This window comes from Mus caroli, unplaced genomic scaffold (assembly GCF_978045245.1).
Source record: "Mus caroli unplaced genomic scaffold, Mus_caroli_1 scaffold_13, whole genome shotgun sequence".
NCBI classification, from domain to species: Eukaryota; Metazoa; Chordata; class Mammalia; order Rodentia; family Muridae; genus Mus; species Mus caroli.
In genome coordinates, this window is record NW_028227268.1 from 86,691,899 (window position 1) to 86,714,435 (window position 22,537).

The 22,537-nt window shown below is 40.1% G+C and overlaps 1 protein-coding gene across 10 annotated transcripts in view; it reads left to right on the forward strand.

The window, feature by feature from the left end:
• The window catches only part of Tenm2 (teneurin transmembrane protein 2), a 1,223,220-nt gene that overhangs the window by 550,374 nt on the left and 650,309 nt on the right, over positions 1 to 22,537 (forward strand). Inside the window, exon 1 of one of the 10 annotated variants that reach the window (XM_085829027.1) lies at positions 5,120 to 5,533. The exons of 8 other annotated variants lie outside the window; for them this stretch is intronic. In XM_085829027.1, the coding sequence (XP_085685153.1) occupies positions 5,488 to 5,533 (46 nt within the window). In that variant the 5' untranslated portion in view covers positions 5,120 to 5,487. Of the gene's footprint in view, positions 1 to 5,119; positions 5,534 to 6,709; positions 7,192 to 22,537 lie in introns of those variants that run through there. One more of the 10 variants, XM_085829029.1, reaches the window with a different exon arrangement.

Here is a 22,537-nt window from a genome sequence, read left to right on the forward strand (position 1 = left end):
CTCACTTCCTGAAGCATATGCAGATATTTATACCAATGATTATGATAGGAGAGGAACACAGAGTATTTCTTTCCTCGTTAATTAAAAAAAAACATTAGAAACTAGGCTTATGTGTTATCTCTCTGTCTCTGTCTGTCTCTGTGTGTGTGTTCATACGTACATGCATGCAGGTGTCCTTAGAGCAATTGTTCAGCTTGTTTCAAATCCAGCAGTCTTGTTCGGTACTGTGTACACAAGAAAACATGTTGGTTACCTGATTTTTTTTCTTTTACATCGATCTGGGTTGTTTTAGAATTATGTAGACTTATCCAGAGAGAAGATAAATGAAAAGGTAATTATTGCTTTTATTTAACGAGAAGAATTAAAGGTTACTGAATGCTGTGAGTGTTTGATTGGTTGCTCTTGACTTTCTGTGTAACCTTAAAAGGATGATTTTCAGCTATTAACCTTCCCCTGTCCATGCATGGAATTGGTGGCCTGAGGGGTATATTTTCAGCAGAGTATAAATACTGTGTGTGAGGAGCCAGGTCCAGGAACCCTACTTTCCTACAGCTTCTCCGACGAGAATCCCACTCATTTCTGTTGGCTCATTCACATGTAATGTTTGTCTTTTATATTATTTTGTATAATTATGATGGTGTTCATGAATGATGGCTCATGATGAAGCCATTTCCTCACGAAATAGTGTCCCTGAATTTCAATGTGGTTGAAAACTTTAATCCCTGAGAGTACAGATGATCAAGCAGGCAACAACATTTACCGAGTAAGCAAGCTACTTTGTTTAAAGATTTATGGAAGGCACTAAAAATGCAGAGACATTTCAAACATGAATACTGCTCTCCTTTCACTTAGATTATAATTAGAAACACTGTCCACAACATGAAAACTCAAATCACGATAAGCTCATGTGGGATAGGGTAAGGTCTGTGCGAGTGGTATAGATTTGTAAAAACCTGGAAGGCAGAAAGGCAAGATTTGGCTTTCCCACGTGCTGTTTGTGTGACATCTGGTGAGATCATTTGCTAGCCCCCAGTTCTATTTCTGTAAAATGGTTCTAATAGCAGCCATTCAGTGGGTCATGGTGAGGGTTAGAAATTGGAGGTAATGAGTCCCTTTGACTTAGAGGGCACTTGTATGATTGCTAACTGTTCTTTATTGTGTACGTTCTAGATCTGAACTGCTTATTCTTTCACGTATTAGATAACAAAGTTCTCACCATATTTTATAAATGAGGAAAGTAAGGTTTAGAGAAGACAGTATTTAACCAGTGTTCCACAATTAGGAAGCAAATTCCAGGGTCAGGATTTGGACCTAGGGCAAAGTCCAAAGCCAAGCTCCTAATTATGATATATGCCACCTTTCCTGGGGCCCTTGGATGGCTACTGTGATTAAAGCAATTTCACTGCTGTAAACCAGGAAGGTCAAGGGCATCTTTTTGGAGGACTTGTAACTGTTCTGGTCTTAGATCAAGAGATTGCAGTTAACTATGCTGCCATGCAGTAGATTGGGTTGGGGTGACACTCTAAAGGGAACTGGGGCTGTGTGCAGCTGTGAGGGCTTGCAGATGTGCTGAGCTGGGGGAGACAATATCTTCCGTGGCAGTGATAGGAGAACATTTACAGGAATAGTCAGTGTCAAACCACAGAGGTGACTCAATGTGTAGCAAAGAAATCTGCACTTTATTCTCCAGGGAATTGTGAACCTTTGATGATTTTTTTTTTAAGCCAATACGTAAGATAATGAAATAAAACAGACTTTCAATTGGCCGATCAATAACTATTGGGAACAGATGTCATTCAAAGTGGCATTTTAAGAAGGTTATTCTGGCTTGTGAGGGATGAATTGGAGAAGAAAGAAAACCTCTTCAAATGGTTGTTTTCAATAAGCTGTGTCATGACAGGGGGAGAGGTGTCTCAACTAACAGGGCGATAATAGGAAAGTGCTGGTGTGCCACAGATTAGCTGTTTTATATGTTAGAGCTGATTCAAGGTCACACCTAGAATAATGTCACTCCCCTTCACTGGAATCTGAAGTGCCTCCTTGAGAAGAGAAGGGGATGGTGCTACAATCTGATATAGGAGTTGGCAGGGCCCTAGCAATGTCCTCAGGAAGGATACTGCATGTCTGTACCATGCTTGTGTCTCCCACAGACAGAGAAGGACTGCAGGAAAGAATAGCTGGAATAGAACAGAAATCAGGATGAGGCTGGGGTCTGGAAATGAAGCCTCAAGATCTTTGAAAACTGTGGGAGTGGTGTTTGGTGGGTGCAGGAAATTGAATGATTGCGACAAAGGAAGGAAATGAACCAGGACTGTCTTAGAGATCTTTACATTTTACACTGATGGGGACATTCAGAGAGAAAGCTTGCTTTGAGGGCAGATTCACTGGTCTGGTTGTAGAACTTGTTGGGTTTTTAAGTGCATTATTCAAGTGGAAAGACCCAGAGGGCAGTGTCAATAACTAGATCGTGTAAGGAAGGTCAGAGTGGAAAGAAGTCTTCCTGTGTCATCCATTTGGGAGGCGATTAAATATTGTGTTTTCCATTTTTAAAATGTTAAAGGAGTTGAGAGGATTTCCTCACAACGCAGAGGTTGCCATGTCAAAGCATGTGCTGTGTGCTAAGAGCAAACTCCACACACAACACATGCATTCTTTATTCCTAGCGGTAGGCCATGAGGCACAGAGACTCATGTTCCTTTGAAGGCAAGAGGTTATCCACAAAGAAGAAAATGATGTGGTCAAGGTCACGTAGCGAGCAGGTAGCTGGGGCTAGGAACCTGGTAACATCAACACCAGAATATAAACTACAGTCTAAGCAGGTACATGTGTAGATATGCTATAGAGAAGTAAGTCATAGGAAGTCACCCTCCAATTAGAAATATTAATCTTTGGTAGCCCACCCTCATTCAAGAGACCTTGGAAAAATATCATATCTAATAAGATATAGATGATATTTGCCTCCCTCCTCCCTGCATATGTGATCAAAATAAGGAACACCACTAATGGCCATTTACAGCTTTAAAACATCTTTTTGCCTTGTCTTGAGTTGATTTCTTTTCATCTTTCATTGTCTGTCATTTGCTCACCCAGTCTCCCCATGCCACGCCCCCACTTCTGTGACGCTGAAATAGACACACCCTGGTAGCTGACTCTTTATTTCTATTGTCAGAAAATTCTTCAGTCCATGTATTCCCTCACCTAAAGTTAATTTTACCTCTAGACCCTGTATCAATAATGTCACTCTGAGGCTGCTGCTTTCAATGTGCTCTGAAAAAATTCTGTGGAGAGTTTGGAATTCAACCCTTTCAGAAAGCAGGGCCTTACAGCTTCTCTCCCAATCTGAGTCCTCTGTCCTCTGGCCAGCAGCTTTCTGTTCAGCCACTGTGTGTTCTCCACTCCTTTTACCACCTTAATAATCAGTAGAGTTATATCTGAGCATATCCAAGATGGGGTACTTCTTTATTTGGGTCCACGCAAAACACATATCCTTCTATTGGCAAAGCATGAAAATTGTTATGCTCTGGCATAACAAGATTAAGCAAGCCCACTTTGAATACAACATTGTGACTGGGACAGGCAAAAGTGTCTTATTCTTTTTGCACCAATTCAAATTCTACATCTGGCTCACGTAGGAATTCCAAACTACGAGATGCTGAGGGTCCTCGGGCCGACTCTTAGACTATGATGTGGTAGAAATTCAAAGACGGACTATTGAGTTATCTCGTTATTGTTGTTTAGGTTTTATTTTGTTTTTCCTGAATTGGTAAGTGTTCTAAGTCGGGTGCATGGATTTTACCTTCTGACCTTACAGAAACATGATTTTGAGGAGATGGTCCATCGAAAGGTTGGGCGTCTCCTCCTCTTGCAAGCTCACTGCTGTGTTGGCTCAGGTTACCATGGAAAAACAGGCAGTCATCTCACCAATAACTAACTTCTACCAAATACTTGACCTTGGAATCAGCAATTTACATCCTTATAAAAGAGGTCACTGAGGGAATTTAACTGTGTAATCCTGGCCCCCGTGTGGCTAGAGGACAGTGGAAATAGAACAAAGCTCGTGAGGCAGCACTGGAAGTGATTTGAATGGGCAAATCATTTCTTTGCCACTTTGTTTTTTTTTTAAAAAAAAAAATGGAGCCTCCTTTAAAAATAGTCCAGGAAGGTAGGAAGATGCAGTGTAAGTCTGTGGCAAATAGTGCCTCAAAAACTCTGCCCCAGGACTCCAGAAAGCCACCAGTCATCACATTTGGAGGGAAACCAGGGAGAATTTAGGTGTGTGCATTGCAAAAAGCTTCTTTCCCAACACCTCCCCTTCAAACACCATGTCTCCCTTTTATTGTGGCTTTCTTTCTAAAAAACTAAGGGAGAAAAATCACCTTTTAAACTTGAGCCAAGAAACACTATTTTTGCAAGTGCTAATATTTTAGGGTGGGTTCCTCTTTTTATTTTTTTAAGACAATTATCAAGAGGAAGCATTTGTTTCTTCTTTTGTTTACCCGTGGCAGTTTGTCAGCAGTTATGGTAAGTAGACTTCCATCTGCCAGTAAAACTACATTGCAAATTGCCGTAGAAATTAGCAGCTTTCATTTTTGCCTACATAAATAAATATGCGAAATAAATTGCACACAAATGCATCCTTAAAAAAAAATCACAGGTACACACCGCACAGTTAAATGCCAATCAGACAAAACCAGAGACACACTGCGATTATCTCAGTTTTCAAACCTGGAAGATACACGGATGTGTTTCTAAATGAGAGAGGCCGCGGATCATGCTCGCTGAGATAAAAACAGAAGCTGCCAGACACCGCACTGTGGCTTTATTCTCAGAGTCCCCTGCCTGAAACCCCGCTCTATCTTTTCTCCGTGTGTGTATGTGCTCTCTCTCTCTCTCTCTCTCTCTCTCTCTCTCTCTCTCTCTCTCTCTCTCTCTCTCTCTCTCTCTCTCTCTCTCTCTCTCTCTCCTGTCTCTCCCTCTGCTCTCCCTCTCTCTCCCTCCCTCTCCCTCCATCTCTCCCTCTCCTCGCTGTCTTCCCTTGCTCATTGTTCTCTCTCCCCCTGCCTTTGATGCACATACGTTGTCACATTCCATCGACTCCTCTCTTCTCTGTTCTTACACTCAAGCCTAGCGGTGCTTTCGCCAGGCAGCAAGCAGCAGCGTCTCCTGCGAGTTTTAGTCATGTGTGCAGCTCAGCTTGATCGAGCGTTCCTTTTCTGCCTTTTCACTCTTACAAAAGATTAAAAGGTGGCGTCACATTGCTCCCCTGTTCCTTCCTGCAGGAGGGACTTAAAAGGGACAACAAAAACTAATCACTCTCAATAAGTATTTTTCTTGCTGGCAAAAAAATAAATAATAATAAAGAAAGGAAAGGAAAGAAAAAAGAAAAAATAAATAGAAAGGAAAGAAGGCAGAGAAGGGGAAAGGCGAGGGGGTGGACTTAGCGGTGGTGTAATTTGAGCCCGTGGTGAGGATTGGAGCGAGCTAGCGATGCTGCACACTGCTAACAAGGGAAGGAAGCCTTCAGCTGAGGCAGGTAAGAGCGCCGAGCGGATCGGAGGGTTTGACCGAGTGGCTTAGTTAAATTTCTGTTTTCACCGGTTTTGTAATTGAGAAAGGCATCTGCAGCAGAAGCCGATTTTTCAGTCGGCTTCCTTTTGTTTAACATAGAAAGTACCTGTATTAATTTTGATGAATTAGAGCATGCAGCAAATTCAATTGAAAATAGATTTGTATAGTAAATGCATTTATATGGAATGATTTTTTCCTCCCTTTTATTTAAGGGGAGAGATGAGAAATATGATTTTGATCAGAATAGCACTTTGCATTACGTTAAATTCTAAACAGCTAAGGGAAGGGGGAAACATAATTCAATTGATACTGTTTTTGAACTCCAGGACTTAAGCCCTGGGAAGACAGATGGTATTTGAAATTTTTTCTTCTTACTGAACTTCTGATGCGTTATAATAATTTCTCACCGGAGGTATCGGCAAAGGGCAGAGTTTATTTAAGTCTGGCTGCTTGGGTGTGTTTGGCTTGGCTCTTGTGGGTGAGGCGCATCTTGAATCTCCTGAACCTGAGGCAGGTTGACGGCTTCTAAATGGAGACTAAGTGTTGTCCCAAATGAAATATGAACTTAAAACATCAGGTGAGGGCACGCCTTAGAGAGGCATCCAGTAAATAATTAGGAGAACCGAGTTATGACAGTTCGGAGGGGGAGTTAACTCTGGAAGTGCTGTTGGATAAAGCTTTCTGGATTCGAGACCCCCTTAATGGCAGAGGGGGCTAATTAGAGACTCAAGTGGGAACTTTGATTTAAGCCCCCAAATCTAGGATACCTGTAGTGCTCTTCTAAGGTAGCTTCTAGATGGACATTCCTTTTGTGCGCTATGAATGGGAACTCTGGACTATATCTGGTGGCATTTCTCCTTTGACAAGCTCGGGGATGACGCTTTAAAGGGCTCGTATCTATTTTCACGGTGAACAAACAGAGACTATGCACTATCCTTGAATCTCTCAGCACAGGGTGTTTGTGGCCGCAGATGTTGTTTTTTAAAGTTTGGGCTATTTGCTGTTAATCTCACTTTTGGTGGATTTTGTTTTCATTGCCTCTGCTGTTAAAAAAAAAAAAAGAAATTGTGACCAGCATGAATGAACTGATATTTGAGAATGGAAAAATAAAATACAAATAAACCAACTTTTGAAATTAAGCGTGACCAGAAATCTGAGTCCTATCCAGGTTTTTGACAAGTGTTACCCGACATATTTAAGTTGGTTTTTAAATTACCTTGGTGGGCATAGGGGAAGTTCCTTACAAGTGTGCTGTTTGATTAAAGAGAATGCTTCTCGGGAAGGGAATATGGAAAGGTGATGGCCGTGCCTCGAGGCTTGGCCCTAGGAAGAACTGTTCTCCTATGGCTCTGTGGAGTTCAGCAAGCCCAGAAAGATGGTATTTCACACATTTGTGTCATGATAGAATGTTTTCTTGCTTAGTTTCCAAACTGGACTGGCTGTTTAACACCTTGATCTGGAGTATCTTGTGTTGCCAGACCCACCTAATGGCATCTTGTACATGCAGCTCATGGATTCAGCCTTGAGAGGGCACGGGGACAGGCTCGGTACTGGGCAAGGAGGAACAAGTGGAAAGTGGCTCTGGTCAGACAACGTCTGGACAACATCCAGAGTTTATCCCAGGTAGGAGTTTCCTGGGAAGGTCCCGGTACAGGTGCAGGCAAACGGAATTATTTTCTGTGGATTGGATTGGATTGCAGAGAGAGAGAGAGAGAGAGAGAGAGAGAGAGAGAGAGAGAGAGAGAGAGAGAGAGAGAGAGAGAGATGGGAACCAGGAAAAGCCATACAGCCATGGGATGCTGGGTAGATGTGTTGGTAGGCACTGGCAAATTTAAAAAATAGCCTCACAGGTAGTTTTCCTCCTCTTCAACTTAAGAAACTTGACAGAATCATAAAGTGGCTTTCCTCAGAATTCTTTCTCTGTGCTGCCTTCTTGAATGAACTCTTTTCTGATTCTTGGTACACCTAAACATTGACGGTTTTTTTTTTTTCTTTCTTTCTTTTCTTCTTATCCCTCCCCCTCCCGGCATTTTTTTTTTCTAATGATAAGGATTATGCTTTAAAAGACTGGTGCGGGTCCAGCAGATAAGCCCAGGTACTGTAACTTTATCACATGTATTTTCTTCTGCTGCATATGAAAGTGACTTCCTCAAGGTGAGGCAGTCATGAGTTTTAAATTATACCTTTGCCCATTTACTGCCACATGAGCCTCTGTCTCTCTCCTAGAAGGACACAGGACTAAAGTGCATGCAGAGAGTTTCCCTGGAACCCGGTGGCAGCTCGGCTGGCTGGTGGCACTCTTTAGGGTAGATGGCAATCAGTGGTATCCCTACTCAAACTATCTGATTCATATAAATAGCATTTTTCTGACTTTTCCAGTAGATGTTGCTGGAGAGCAAAGAAAAGATTATTTCCACCCCCCACAGGAAAGAGAAGAAAAACTAGACTTACAGGAGGCAAAGAATCAGAGCCTTCTCTCCAAACTAATTTGCTAATTAATGAATTACATTGTATTATTACCTTTTATGTCTTTCTATAGAAAGCTATTCAAACTTGATTTAGATTTGTCCTTCTTGGGCCCTATCTATGATGTCTGTTTGCTGTTTTCCGTTTTTGTTTTTGTTTTTGTTTTGTTTTGTTTTGTTTTAAATCAAGTTAGCTGCACATTGCTATTCAGAACATCCCATCCCTGAATGCAAAATCCCTTTAACATGCAAATATGATGTCAGAGGAAGAACTGAAATAGAATGCCCGGAGAAGAGTAAGGATCAAACGCATTATAAAAATATGCACCAGTTGCCAACAAGTAATGAAATATTAAGAAATTAAAAGCATGCAACCTCTAAAGTAATAGAATTTCATTGCTCTGAGACTGTTTTCCCATTGAATATTAAGTTCTTAATAGATGTACCAGTTTAAAAAACAAAACAAAAAAAAAAATCGAAAACCTACGTGGTTTGTCAGTGAAGTTCTTTCATTATATGATGTTGAAAAATTAGCCCAATAGGATTTTCCTCAGAATGGGAAATGTAATTAACATTGGATATTAAGTGCCAGACTGACAAAGCAAAAGCCACACGGCTTGATGGGGGAAATAGAAACGCAAAAGCAAACAGGAGCAAGCGCTTAGAAGCTGAGGGGATCCACGCTGGAACTACTCTGCTGGTAATCATTCTGATAAAATGACAAAGACATCCCAGGGGAACCCAGGATTCTAGTACCCAGACGCGAACTGATGCAATTTCAAGCAACCAATGACCTCTGTCTATGGGAATATTTGTTTTTAGATATGATCAATTAACCAATTTCAGTGGAGAAGGGACATGTATTTTTTCCCCTCACAGAAGGGGATCGTTGGGCATCACAAAACCACTTTCGCACAGAAAGAGAGTCCGACCTATGTCGGATAGCTTTTGGATCTTGTTACCTTAGGCAGACATGGCTCTGTGCTGGTGGATTTTCCTGATGCATTGAAGTATTTCTTCTGCAGTTTTCATTCCTGAGGTGTGAAATGCTCCAGAGGCTGTTTTAATAGAACAACCCCCATTTCTTTCTTTCTTTCTTTCTTTCTTTCTTTCTTTCTTTCTTTCTTTCTTTCTTTTCTGGGAAGGAAAGAGTTTATATTTAAAAGGCCTGAGTGTCAAGTACATCTATTTTGCAATTAGCACTAGAAGTCCACTGGGTTAAGGACAGTCCAGCTTTGTTCTTCGTTGATTTACGTACATATTTTGTTTTATGTGTAGTGGTTGGCTTGTTTTCTTCCTTTCTTTAAAAAAAAAAAGTAAAGCCTACATTTGCTGTATGATTGTATTTTCTGGGATTGTTTTACCTGTTGTTTGCACCTCTCTTTTTTCCTCATACTGTCTATAAAGTACTTCCTATATCAAAAGCACTACGAGTAAAATGCTCCCAAGGTTACCCAACAAAGAGAAATGTCTGCCCATCACTGACATCTTTATAGAAGTGGAAGCCACAAGGTGGACCTGGAAAGCACTGGTGAATACACCATATAAGCCCTCCCTCTGTCCTTCAACAGAGCAGGCAAGAAGAGGCTGGTGTGGATTGAGGGCATAGGAGAAATAGGAAATAGGAAAGAAGATGAAAACATGAAATATTGTGGGACAGCACCATCAGATGGAGCATGTAGGAAACATAGACCCCAAGCAATGAGGGATGCTACTGCCAGTAATGGGCTTTGAAGGACCAGACAAATTTTGGGTGCCCACGGGAAAGACGTCTGGCAGTTTGCAGACTAGTTGAAACTTGGTATGAGAGTAAGAAAAGAGTAGAATTATGACAGCAAAGTTTTCCCCAGGATTCTCTGAAACATCTGTCTAGATGACCTCTCTTCTCCAGCTACACTGCGATCTTCTGAAGCTATCAATGCTACTACTGTATTAACTCACTTTTAAAGATATGTTGCTAGGAAAAGAGGAGAGAATGCCTGGCCCCAAAGCTGGAGGCCAGTGCACATTGCATTAGCCCAGTCACTGGTAGTAGAGTTGAGAAATAGAACTGAGAAGAGTGAATGTGGATGCTATTGTAATTATTGCGACTTCTTGTGTGTACTGGAGATGTCTTGGACTCATTAAGACAGATTTGGTATGGGTATGTTTATTTCATACCTTTGTAAGGAAAACCTTCACCATTGGTTAAAGATGAGGCATGTGGTTTAGAAGATGTGGTGTTCTCTCTTTGCTATTGCTATTTGGACACAATACACGTCGGGTTTATCTCCAGTTTCCTGACATTGATTATGATGGATTTGTGTGATCTTTGAGAGTTTTCATCTTGCTGAAAAGGTATATACTTTATTTATTGAAGTTAATTGCCTCCCCAAATTGCCTGTGTTGTCAATTACTGTCTATAAACTAGTGATACCTCACCTTGAACTCTTTGCTGCCTAGTACATTTGACTGACAACCACAGTGATAGACATTAGTCCAACTACATAATATAAATACATGCATACAACTTTAAGGTGTTTCTTTGCAATTCAGTGGACTTCACAATGAGAGGGAACAGAAACAATCATTAGCACAATTAAATAAGAGGAGTGGTGCACAGTTGCCTCAGAAATACTGCTTTTATGAGCCTGTTTAAGTAGACAAGGTTGCCACTGTCTCCTCAGAACCAAGCTGCAGATGGGTGACTTTTGGTGTCCTCTGGCCACTTTAATTTAATTTGTCCCATTTACTTTTCTAAGCTTTTCATCTTCCCACCATTTTAATACCATCAGAGATGGGGGGCTGCCTATGACATTCACACTTGACATTATCAAACACAAAAGCATCACTCATACACTTGAGCGCATTACAATGCAAGAGAAAAAATATATCCCAAAGCCTCAGAAATTATCGTCTCATACCTTCAGTGTGTGTGTGGGGGGGGGGCGGGGGGCAGTTCTACTGGATGTGACTTAGGTGACTGTTTGGCTCCTGTGTGTTTGTTTACGATTCTAAATTATCTAGGGAAAAAAATCCGCTATCAAAATCAAACCAAAACAAAACAAAATCCAACAAAACAAATCCATACTACAACATAAACGGCCTTCTACTAAATGTATATGCCTTAATGCAATCCTATTGGTATCGTTTCACTGTTAAGGGCTCATTACATTTTGATGCTTTCCCAAAGTTGGTCTTTGGATTTGAGGAGCGATGCATTTTCTCTGTCAACTTCAGTCTGACAGTTTTGGCCGAAGCTTGTTCTGCTTCCAAGCCTATCCTTGTGTTTCTCTATTACTGCTGAGTGAGTCAGAGATCTATTGACATCCACTGTAGACCTACGTGTGTGTGTGTGTGTGTGTGTGTGTGTGTGTGTGTGTGTGTGTGTGCTCCCATGTGGTGGTGGTTTGGAGGGCAGGCTGCAAGTTGGGGGAAATATTCAAATACAAATTTATCTCTAGGCCCTTTTGCCTATTATTTTGAACCTTCTATTCAAAGATAAGTCCCCCACCTCCACACCCCCAACGCCCCATGTAAGACAATCCTTGTGAACAGAACAAATATCATTATCAGACTGTGGTGAATTGCTTTGGCAGTGTTACATCATGCATCGGGATCCCGGGTGCTGTAGAGCTCTGTAAAGCCAGCAGCTACACGGTACCCTGCAGGTTTAATATACTTCTGCAGCCTTGTGCTTCGGAAGGATCTCTATAATTGGAGACAATCTAGTAAGGAGAACTTTTTAAGCCATCGGAGGCCGAAATACAAGTTTTTGAGAAATGGGAGTTCGCTAGCTTGAAACTGAATGGATTACAAATTTCTCTTAACTGGACAGAATCCTAATTGCCTGTACAGTACAGTCCTGATTATCCAGGGTTTGATTTTCCAGTACACGGATTATTCAGATTTCTTCTCTGACTCTGTCTTCTCCCTAACTACCTGACGTGAAACACTTGTCTAATCATTAGCACCTCTGCTAATGATATGGAAGGGAGAAGTCCAAGCCAGTGAACAGCATTCAAAGATGGAAGGTTGTTAAAAAAAATCTACTTTTTGAAATTCTCCACTACAATCGTCTGATAAATTTCAGTGTTGGGGGGAGGAATATCACTTTCTAACTACAAATGATAGCTTACTTTATCTTCTTGTGTGCCACCCACTCTTCTGCCCTTTAAAGGAACAAAACACTCAGATGAAATGAAACAAATCAACCAATCTTAACAGAGTCAAATTTCTAGGGGTGTGTGTGTGTTTTCTCATATAACTTCCCTCCCCTCCCAGAAGGATAATTACCCATTTTAATGAACAAGTTGGGGTTGGGATGTTCGAATCTTTTAAAAGGCCACATGGGTCAAGCAAGGGTACCTTTTGAATGATATCAGAATTTTGATTAGCGTACCTTACTCATGCTAAATCTAGAAGTAGGTGTTTGGTTCTGATAGCCCAGTTATTCCCCAACACTCCTTCATTGGCATCACTGGCTAGGTGTCAGTCATTTCTCCATGACTCTTTTTTCAGGGTAACCTACTGAAAGTCTCCCCACTCCTGGTGGCCTCTGGGCTTCTTGGGCATGGACTTAGCTAAATAAGTGAAAAGGTAGAAAGGGTAGCTGGATTATAGACCAGGCGTGGGTGTTATCAACCACCTTGCCACACATCTGAAGGATAGAGCAAGGATTGTCTCTAGTGAAGATTATGATGATATCAGCAATCAATTTGATCTCACTCTCTCCTTCTGTATGATGGGCATTTTCCAAATCTTACGACGCATCTCCTGCTTTACTGGTCCTGTTTTATCAAACAGTGTCCAATTTTCTCATGCCACCCCTCTTAGAGCATCCAAATCTTAACAATTGGTAGCACTTTCGAGGCACCTAATCAAAATTCACAAGACCTTTCAAGTTATAAATGTATAGTGCTATGTAAGTGATAAAATACACACCATATCACAGAATTGACACAGCAGGGTAAAGGGCACAAAGTGCTCTTGTCAGCCTCGATGCTTTAAAAATATTCTTTTAGCACTAGATTAAAAGTGAGTGTGTTAGAAAGAAGTTTTCCTTAACTTTTTAAATGTTCCCATGTAGTTGGATGTACTATAATGGCCAATAGTCTTCAATGTATCCATTAAAAGAGAATTTAAACAGCAATATAATATGTAAAGCTGAAAGTAGAAAAGAATTATTTAGAAAAACCATTTGTGGGCTGGCAAAGTGGCTCAGGACAAAGAAATTGCTGTGAAAACTTGAGGCCCTAAGTTCAAATCCCAAGAACCCATTTGAAGCTGGGTATGGTGCCATGCTTGTTGGTAATCCCACTCTTCTACAGTGAGTTGAGAGCTTGAGACAGGAGAATCCCGAAAGACCCCAAGCCACTTAGCCTAGTGTGTGGAGCAGCAAACTGCTCTAAAGAAACTGCTTCTAAAATATAATGCAAGTCAAAAAAAAAAAAAAACAACACTGTAAGTCATTAGTTCTCAACCTGTGGGTCGCCACCCCCAAGGGGGTCACATATCCGATATCCTGTATATCATATATTTACATTCTGATTCATATCATAGCAAAATTACAGCTGTGAAGTAGCAACAAAATAAATTTCATGGTTAGGGTGACCACAACATGAAGAACTATATTAAAGGGTTACAGCATTAGGAAGATTGAGAACCACTCTTCTTGATTGTCTTCTAACCTCTATAAGCATGCTGTGCACACAAGTGCCCACAGTTATCCATATGATCAGACACACACACACACACACACACACACTATCCACATGAGCAGACACACACATACACACATTGTACATTAAAAAGAAAGAAAGAAAGAAAAAGCAATGGCCAATCTGAACAATCTGAGCATTCATCGACATCTACATTTTATACTTATTTATGTGCATATACATGTATATATGTCCACATCTGTGTTTAATTTCAGGGAGACACTAGAGGCAGAGAAGACATAAATATAGTCCTGAAAAATATTGAGAGATATTTTTCTAATTGATATTAATATCCCACAATTTGTTCTAGGAATTCTAAAATGGCTAAAACTTAACTCTTTGAGGGGTAGGGAGTTACCGGGAATTCTAATTATGTAGCATAGCCCTTACTCTGCCCTGAGTCCAGGCATTCTTCTTAAGAAGTTATGATGTCGTCTGAAATTAGATGTTATTTTATGCTCCATTTCCAGGTATATATCTAACAATGGAAAACAGAGAGAAGGCTGAGCCACGTGAGCCTTAAGAGGCACCTCTCAATTTACATGCTGCCTGTGCTCAGAAGGGAAATTTAAAAAATTTACAGCACCTATGATTTGGGAAAGATCTTCCTATAAAATGATCTACTCCAAACTAAAAATAAATCTGACTTTAAGAAAAATCCAGGCAGGAGAGTCTGGATTCTCTATTACACCCTCTGCAGATGCAGGTCACAATCCAAAGATCTAATCAGTTTGTCTGAGAGTCGCTGTTCTGAGATTCCTGTACATCATTCACTCACGTGAAGAACACAAGGGTTGTGTTGTGATCTTGCCTGGTATTAAAGGGACACTTGTATAAAATGTGCATGTAGAGGATGGGTTCCAAGATAAAAGATTGACATATTACTTCCAAAGGGAGTAGGTTTGTATAATCGGGGTCTTTTCATTCCCAATCTGCATGGTGTCTGTGAGGGATAGATATGTTGTATATGTTCACAGTCACACATGGTATGTGATTTATATACACACCCATGTAGTCTCTAGAGGTCAGTAGAATATAAGAAATGGGCAAACATTCATGTTGAGATGAGATACACAGACTCCAGAAACCATTTTTCAAATGGCAAAAAAACGATGATAGTCGACTAATGACACCAGAAACTGAAGTCATTAATCGGTGTTAACAAAAAAGTCGTGTCATTCTTGTTCATGAAATGAATCTAATCTATTTGTTTTAAGCAAATTTCAGATAAATGAACATTTTACATGGCAAGAACCTTGATGGAAACTCAAGCTCTAATTACTTTATTATGCCTCATTATAACAGGCTGTGATTCACTTGTCTTAACTTTTTAAAAAAAAAAAAATGTTACTAGAACAGAAGGGTAAATTGTTTTTAAACATTGATGGTTACACCCCAAATACTGTTTCTACTTGAGCTGCTGTGTCAGTCCCCTTGATTTGACAAATGAATGATTGGACGATTCATATGCTACGGCTTTGTCTGTTCTTGTGAACTAAAAGTTGAAAGGGTATTAGGAATTTGTGATTTGTTTTCTATGTGAGCCTGAACTTGAGAACAGCACAGTGTATTGCTGCATGGCTGAACATGCCTAGCAAGTTTGACTGTTGGAGAATTCATGCTCAAAAGGTATGAGAATGTGAGAATGTGAGAGGATGCAGCCATAAACTCTCTGAAAGTCAAGTTGTCACTACCTTTTTCACATCATCCATATGCAAGAAGACAGTGTCATGTGCATTCAGATTTCTCCTGATTTTGAGAATGAATGATTATCTTGTAAGTTGAGGTTACATGCCTTGGCTTAGACCTTAACATGTCTTACCAATGTTCACGGCGCTCTGACCTGGAACCAGCCTATCAGTAAGCTATTCCTGTGTTTGTGTTGTTTTGTGGTAGATTGCTTTCTTAGCTCAGTCTCCTCCATGATAAATCCTAAGACACAATTTGAAGGCACAGATATGTGAGAGGGTGTAGTCAAAAATGATCAGATGGTGATGCCCCTTATGGATCAGGGAGGAGGCACTAAGGTTATTATTTGCATTCACAGAGCCTTCTCTGCATAAGAAAAAGGCCTACTACATGCTTTAAGGGTGCCTCTGTATAGTATTTAAAAGCATTTTAAGCATATGGTGGCTTCAGTCACAACCCAGGCATTCCAAAGAGGTACTACATAAATCTTAAAAGAGCACTTCCCATGTCTAATCTACTTACTTTGCTGTTATTAAATGAGGAGACACACTCTGTACCCATCCCTTGAAGAGTTTCCAGTGAAACTGGATACCACTTTTATGTTACCTCCCATGCCTGTGAGAGCTGCCCTCCAAGGTCTCTGCATTCTGTCCTCCAGGCCTAGGAGATCTTCAGAACTTGCGAGATTTCACAAGCATATAGTTGAGGTTGTCCATCCTTTTGACTTCTCAACAGTCCAGCTATCCTCTAAATAGTTATTCTGAGGTCTCACCTTAAATGTCACTTCTTCCTAGAAGTCTGTCCTGACTAGGTCTTACCTACAGACTTTGATTCTGAACTGTCTAACAGCTCATGACTCTCAGGTTGTACAGGTGTTGGGCTAATTGTCCATCCATCCACACAGATAAGCTCTGAAGCTCAGTGAAAATGGGAGTGGTGGAAACTAGCTGTGTGTGGTGGTGGCAACTGCCCTCTAGCTTCATGATGGTAACATAATGCTTATTTCATAGATGACTCTTGACTAAATAACTAATGACATTGCTTTTATAAACTCAAGTCTAAGCATTCACGCTAGAGAGATGGGGAGGGGTCTATCTCTGTGTTTTGGGTTTTTTTTTTTAATTAATACTAACTTCCAGGAATGATTCGATGAATCACAGGTTGCACCTTGTATTTGCCTCTTCATATCTACTATGAAATAGATTCAGGTGCTTGCACTCCAGAACACACCCACTCTTTATAATTATTATCATCGTCGTCACCATCATCGTCATCTCCTTTACCCTCATCCTTTGATCATGTAGCTTGTGATAAAAGATAAAGTCCTTTGAGCGAGGGAGAGGAACCTGAAGGTTGACAGTCTCATCCCTCCAGCACAGTGTTCCTAGTTAGGAGAACAAACCTTGGAAAGCAGAACACCTGAGCTGAGAAGGCCATGCAATCACTTGTAGGCATGTGGCTACTCAGTCAGGAACACTGATAGACAACGCAAGACTCCAGAATGGTAATGCAGAAAAATAATGTATATTGATTTCATTGAGCTTGGAGCTGAGGAGACCATGTCGCTTTCCAAATGTCATTTGTCTTCTTCCCAAACTTCCCTCTCAAAAGTTTCATTAAGTTCATTGGTTTCTTCATGTTTGAAAACAGGCAGCTACCCCAGCTTGCTTGTAATTTAAGGACGGTGGTAGATGTGTATGCCCGGTCTCTTTTGAATGCCAGGCCACCTGGGTTTCAGTCCTTCACGTGTGATTTCCCAGAGGCCGCAGTCTCACATTGTAAATGGCGTGTGTAGGCAGCTCAGGACTTGCGTGCAGCTGTTTTCGGAGCACCCATCCCACGTTCAAAGTCTCTGATCTTTAAAAAAGCAGCCATTTTGTTTAAAGCCACACCCTTTAAGTAGAAACCCGGTCTCATGATACTTGGCAATGTAGTCTGGAATGAACTCAGGCTTGAGACAAGGACAGTTCTTGATATTTGTGTGATTTTTTTTCACTCTGCTACAGTTTGCAGGGCTAAGGTGTTTGCTGAGAGGCACGCAGAATGTGAAGCAGTACGTTTACGTGTGGTGTCTTCATTTCTTCCTTGTCGTTTTAATCACTGACAGCCTTCTGTGTCACATAGTTCACAGTCCTGTTTCTTCTTTTTGTCTAAAGGGATATTTGATAAAGAGTATAAAATATACTTATTCACACCTATTTATATGATTAAAGTAGCACTGGATATGTGTTACTTGTGGAAAGAAACTTAAACATGACCAATTAAGCACAACTTATATTGGAAGTATTTGTTGTGTATGATGAGGGATCCTATTTCTAGTACTATGTCAGAGGAGTCAAAAAAAGAAGGAACCTGCAGAAGTTAAGAAAAAGTCATGCTCTTCATCTATTAGAATGGTTTTTTTCCTAAAACTCTGTTGTCTTTCTGTGTTACAACCAATATAGGTAAAAGTTGATTCAGTGATATGATAATTAAATTATATAAACACACTCGACAGTTTTTAATCTGAGAAAGGGAGTGGTAAAGGGGGGATGGTGATAATGAGACAGATCAGAAAGGGGAGAGGAAAGCGTAACAGAATGCAGTATGAATGTATGAAATTGTCAAATAGCTGATTACAACAGCAAATAGTAATAATAATAGTAATAATAATAATAATAATAATAAAACATGAAAGGCCTGTCACTTTACACTTCCCTGACAGTATGTGAGCTATTGAGCTCCCAGCTGCAATTTCTCTTTTGGTTTTTGACACACGTCTCTTCCCTTCATCATTGCTTCCACATGAGGGTCTGGTAAAGCCTCCTCTCTCTTTCTTCACCTGTGTGCTGCCGAATTCTCTCTCTCCCACAGGACCAGCAATATGTCAATACCAAGAATACTTTATTATATTTCTTCTTTAGTAAGAGTGATTTTTTTAAAGAAAAAAAAAGCAATTATTTAAAGGAGGACTATAATGTCACGAACAGATATACACCATTTTTAGAACCACAAACTACCTTATAATAAATCACAGTATTCATCTCTGAACATTCAGAAAGGAGTAATAGTCAATACTCAGAGCAAAGAAAAACCTTCTTTCAATTTATTTAAATGGTTTTGCTTCCCCCCACCCCCCAAAATATGCACAGCTTTACAAAATAGACCTTTGACTTTTAACAGAGGAGTACTTTGCGATTTTGAAAGCACTTGTGGATTTGTTAATGTTAAACTGGTAATTGTTGATCTCTTGGGGGGGCGCAGCAACTTCAGTGTGGGCTTATTACACTGTAAAATATGGATTGCCTTTACCCTAATGGCCTCTGAATCCTATTACCATCCCATTAGAGAGTGTGGGATTTTAGTAATTCTGTTGTTGTTTCCAGTGGGCAGTGACTATAATAGGCAAGGGCAGGGTTAATGCAATTCATCTCTTTGAATACTTGTAACTCAGCTCCCTCATCACTCACTGTGGTTTCCAGTAGGGGTTTCTCCCCTTCTTTCTTTTTCTCTCCTTCAGGCCCCATAACATTTCCCTTGGCCTCTGTTAGACTCAGAGATGGTACGGGGGCGGGGGTGAGCATTTTGATGCTTCTAACATTTAAAAGAGACTCTTGGATATTAGCTTTTCATAAACCAAAAATAAATAAACAAGGTGGCACATCAGCTTGCTGTGAGCCAGGCTGGAGCCTAGAAGCATTCCAGTGACTAACACTGCCAGGAGAAATGTTAGAATCGCTCTTCAATCAAGACCATTGATGGGGCCTTTGGAAAGGAGAAGCATGAGTTCAGAGGGTGGAATTAGTCCATGCTGATGTTTTGCCCTCCGTGCGCTGTGGTGGACAGCTGGGTCCTGGGTGGTAATCATGCAAGAGAGAAGAAGCAGGAAAGGTTTCAAAGTGATGGGAATTAGATGCCTTTAGAGAGAGATTTATGCATTAATTCCCAGCCCCTCAGAATTCTCAGCAGATATACATGCCTGATTATAGATCAGTAGTTTTATGCATGGAATTTGTTTTTAGTTAATACAGTCTTTTCAGAATAAATATGAACATCAGATTACTTTTCAGTGTGTCAAAACAAATTAGTTCCCCACCGTGATGCAATGAAAGGTGTAACTATTTTCTCTTTTTATATGTCAGAAAGCATTACCAGGGTAGGGAAATTCCCTCTCCACTATCACTCCCACCCCACCCCCACCCCCAACTCCTGAACTGGTGCAGGGCAAAGGTCTGATTTATAGTACCTGAGCATAGACCTGGGGCTCCAGTACCCCCCTCTGTTGTCAGTAATGAGAGCCACAAGCTGAGACCAAAGAGAGAACTGCATTCTAAAAAAAGGCAGAGATTGGCAGGAGGTGAGCTGATCATTTCAATCTGTTGGAAGTGAGTGCTATTCCCAGGTCTGTTGTTCACCATCACGGAGAATTAAGTTTCCATGTGTTTCATCATAAACAGGATAAGTGTGCAACTTCACTGCACTATGAAATACTGGTAGTGGTCTGGCTGGGTGGAGTCTTATGTCCATAGTATTACGCTAATCCCCCTGATTAGCACTAGTACACTGAGTCTGAGTGCTGCACAGAAGTAGGGTAGTTTCTATATTTATGCTGTATTCCATGCATCAAGTTTCCTTTCCATTTGTAGTATATCTTACCATAATTCTAGATAGACTGTGTGAATGTATGTTTCCCCTTCCATCAATGCTGTTGTGTTGAGTGAAATTCATTTAAAAGATATCTATGCAACTACAGAAACATTTGGTTTGGACCAATAGATTAGTACAGAAACATTTACTTTTGAACCAATAGATTGGTCCAAGTGAGAGTTGTTATTGAATGAGGCATCCTCAGGAGCCTTGTCTATAGACTATCTTTTTTGCCTGTTTCTGTTCCTATAACCACTTAGGAAGCACAAACAAAGCAGAAAAAGGAAGGCTGCTGTGAGCACATACTAGTATAATACGTAATTTTAAGAAAATATAGAACATATACATAGAACACTTTGCAGAGAGCGGCTGAACTCATGGGGCTGGGTTCTTCCAGATTGCTCAGTGGCTTGTGAAAGACAATCAAGTGAAGCCTGGCTATGCCATGAGTGGAAGAACCTTCACTCCCTGCTTTTCCTTCACTGCTGGGTCACACTGAATTCATTGTGCACGTGTGTTCTTGGAATTTTGCTTCAGACCTCCAAGAAACATAACAAACAAATGATACTTATGTTTCTTCTCTTCATGAGAGAATGATATATTATCATTGTCCCTGTCACTAAGGCACGGATCTGCCATGTGTTGTATCTATACAATGTTCCCTGAATGCAGAGTAAAGGAATCACTTTCCAATTGTTGACTTTCACTGTATCAGGAATGAAACTGGAATCTTCAGAAGGCCAGGTGTCTCCTAGAGTAGCACCAGGACTCCAAGAGAAACTGGAATTTTGTAGAATATATACAAATAATAAATACCACTTTGTATATAATAATCCATCCAGTGTTTTGTGGAGAACATACAATAGTCCTTCCAGTAGCTATAGAATTTGGAAAACTCAAAGAAAATTAAATGAAGTAAGAAATCATCAGAAACCTATGCAGGGTTTTTTGGGTTATTTCTTTGTTTTACTCTTTTTTGTCTTTACCAACATAAATATTTTTAATTTTGTATTTTAATCTTTATATTTTTGTTACACTATGTAATATCCACTTATATAAAACCAATACTCTAAAAAAATTGGATTAATAGTCTTCCTAATTATATGCCTTTTAAAATGGGTAAATGGGAATGGGTCTTAAGCTTAAAAATAGTTTTCCTTTCCTTATAAATTCATAATTATAAACTCGAGTTATGTTATTTAGAAAGAGTATACCAATAAAAGCAGAAACATTTTGAATTGCCACTATAAAAATAACACTTTCACAGTTTCTGACATTTTGCCATCTTTGCTGACATAAGTAGTAATTGTAGTTATTTTTAAAATTTATATTTTAAGCTGTGTAAAATGATGAATACCTGTAACTCCAGGGTGAAAGTCACAAGTTCAAGGTGAGCTTGTACTACATAACGAATCCAAGGCCATCCTGGGCCATAGGAAACCTGTGTGTGTGTGTGTGTGTGTGTGTGTGTGTGTGTGTGTGTATGAGTGTGTATGAGTGTGTGTACATGTGAGTGAATGTGTGTGTGTACACATATGTGTGTGTACATGTGTGTGTGCATGTGAGTGAATGTGTGTGTACATGTGTGTGTGCATGTGAGTGAATGTGTGTGTATATGTGAGTGAATGTATGTGTACACATATGTGTGTATACATGTGAGTGAATGTGTGTGTACATGTGAGTGAATGTGTCTGTACATGTGTGTGTACATGTGTGTGTGCGTATTATAGCTGCTGCATTATCCTTAGATGCTTTATCTTGTGAATTATTCACTTTCTGTTGAATTTTCTTCATGATTATACTGTACTAGAAGATCCCAATTTTATTCTTTAAAATTACTCAACACTTTTATAACGGTGTAAGCTTCTGCCAATCAGATTTACTGCTGGCATTTAACTTTGATAGTAACTTTTGTTTTCCACATGCAGACATTTTCAAACTTTATACAAGCAGGCCATGGCAGTGAACACCTTTAATTTTAGTACTTAGGAGATAGAGGCAGGCAGATCTCTGTAAATTCGAGGCTAGGCTAGTCTGCAAAGTGGGTTCCAGGACAGCCAAGATTATATAGAGAAACCCTGTCTCAAACAAACAAACAAGGCTTCCTGCAATATGTTTTTATGCTTTTGATACCCTGGATTAGTACTCAAAAGTATGTATTAGTTATCCAATAGATGTGTTCATTGCTTTCTCCTTTTAAAAGGGTACGATTGGAGTATCATTAGCCTTTTGGAAACATTTGGAAATGTGTGTGCATGTGCATAATAAAGATCTATTTTTCCTGAAATAGTTAGATTTCTAGAACATTATAAATTATAATCTTTGTTGAATGGTTTATTCGTTAGAGTTTGGCAGGCTTCTTCTCTCTATGACATACGACTAATTTTTGTACTATTCTTGCATCGTCTGGGTACCAGTGTTTAGAGTCATTTACAGTAAGCTTAATGTAGCAAGAAGAAACCTTCAAAGTGTCTAGCTTAGAGTTTTCAT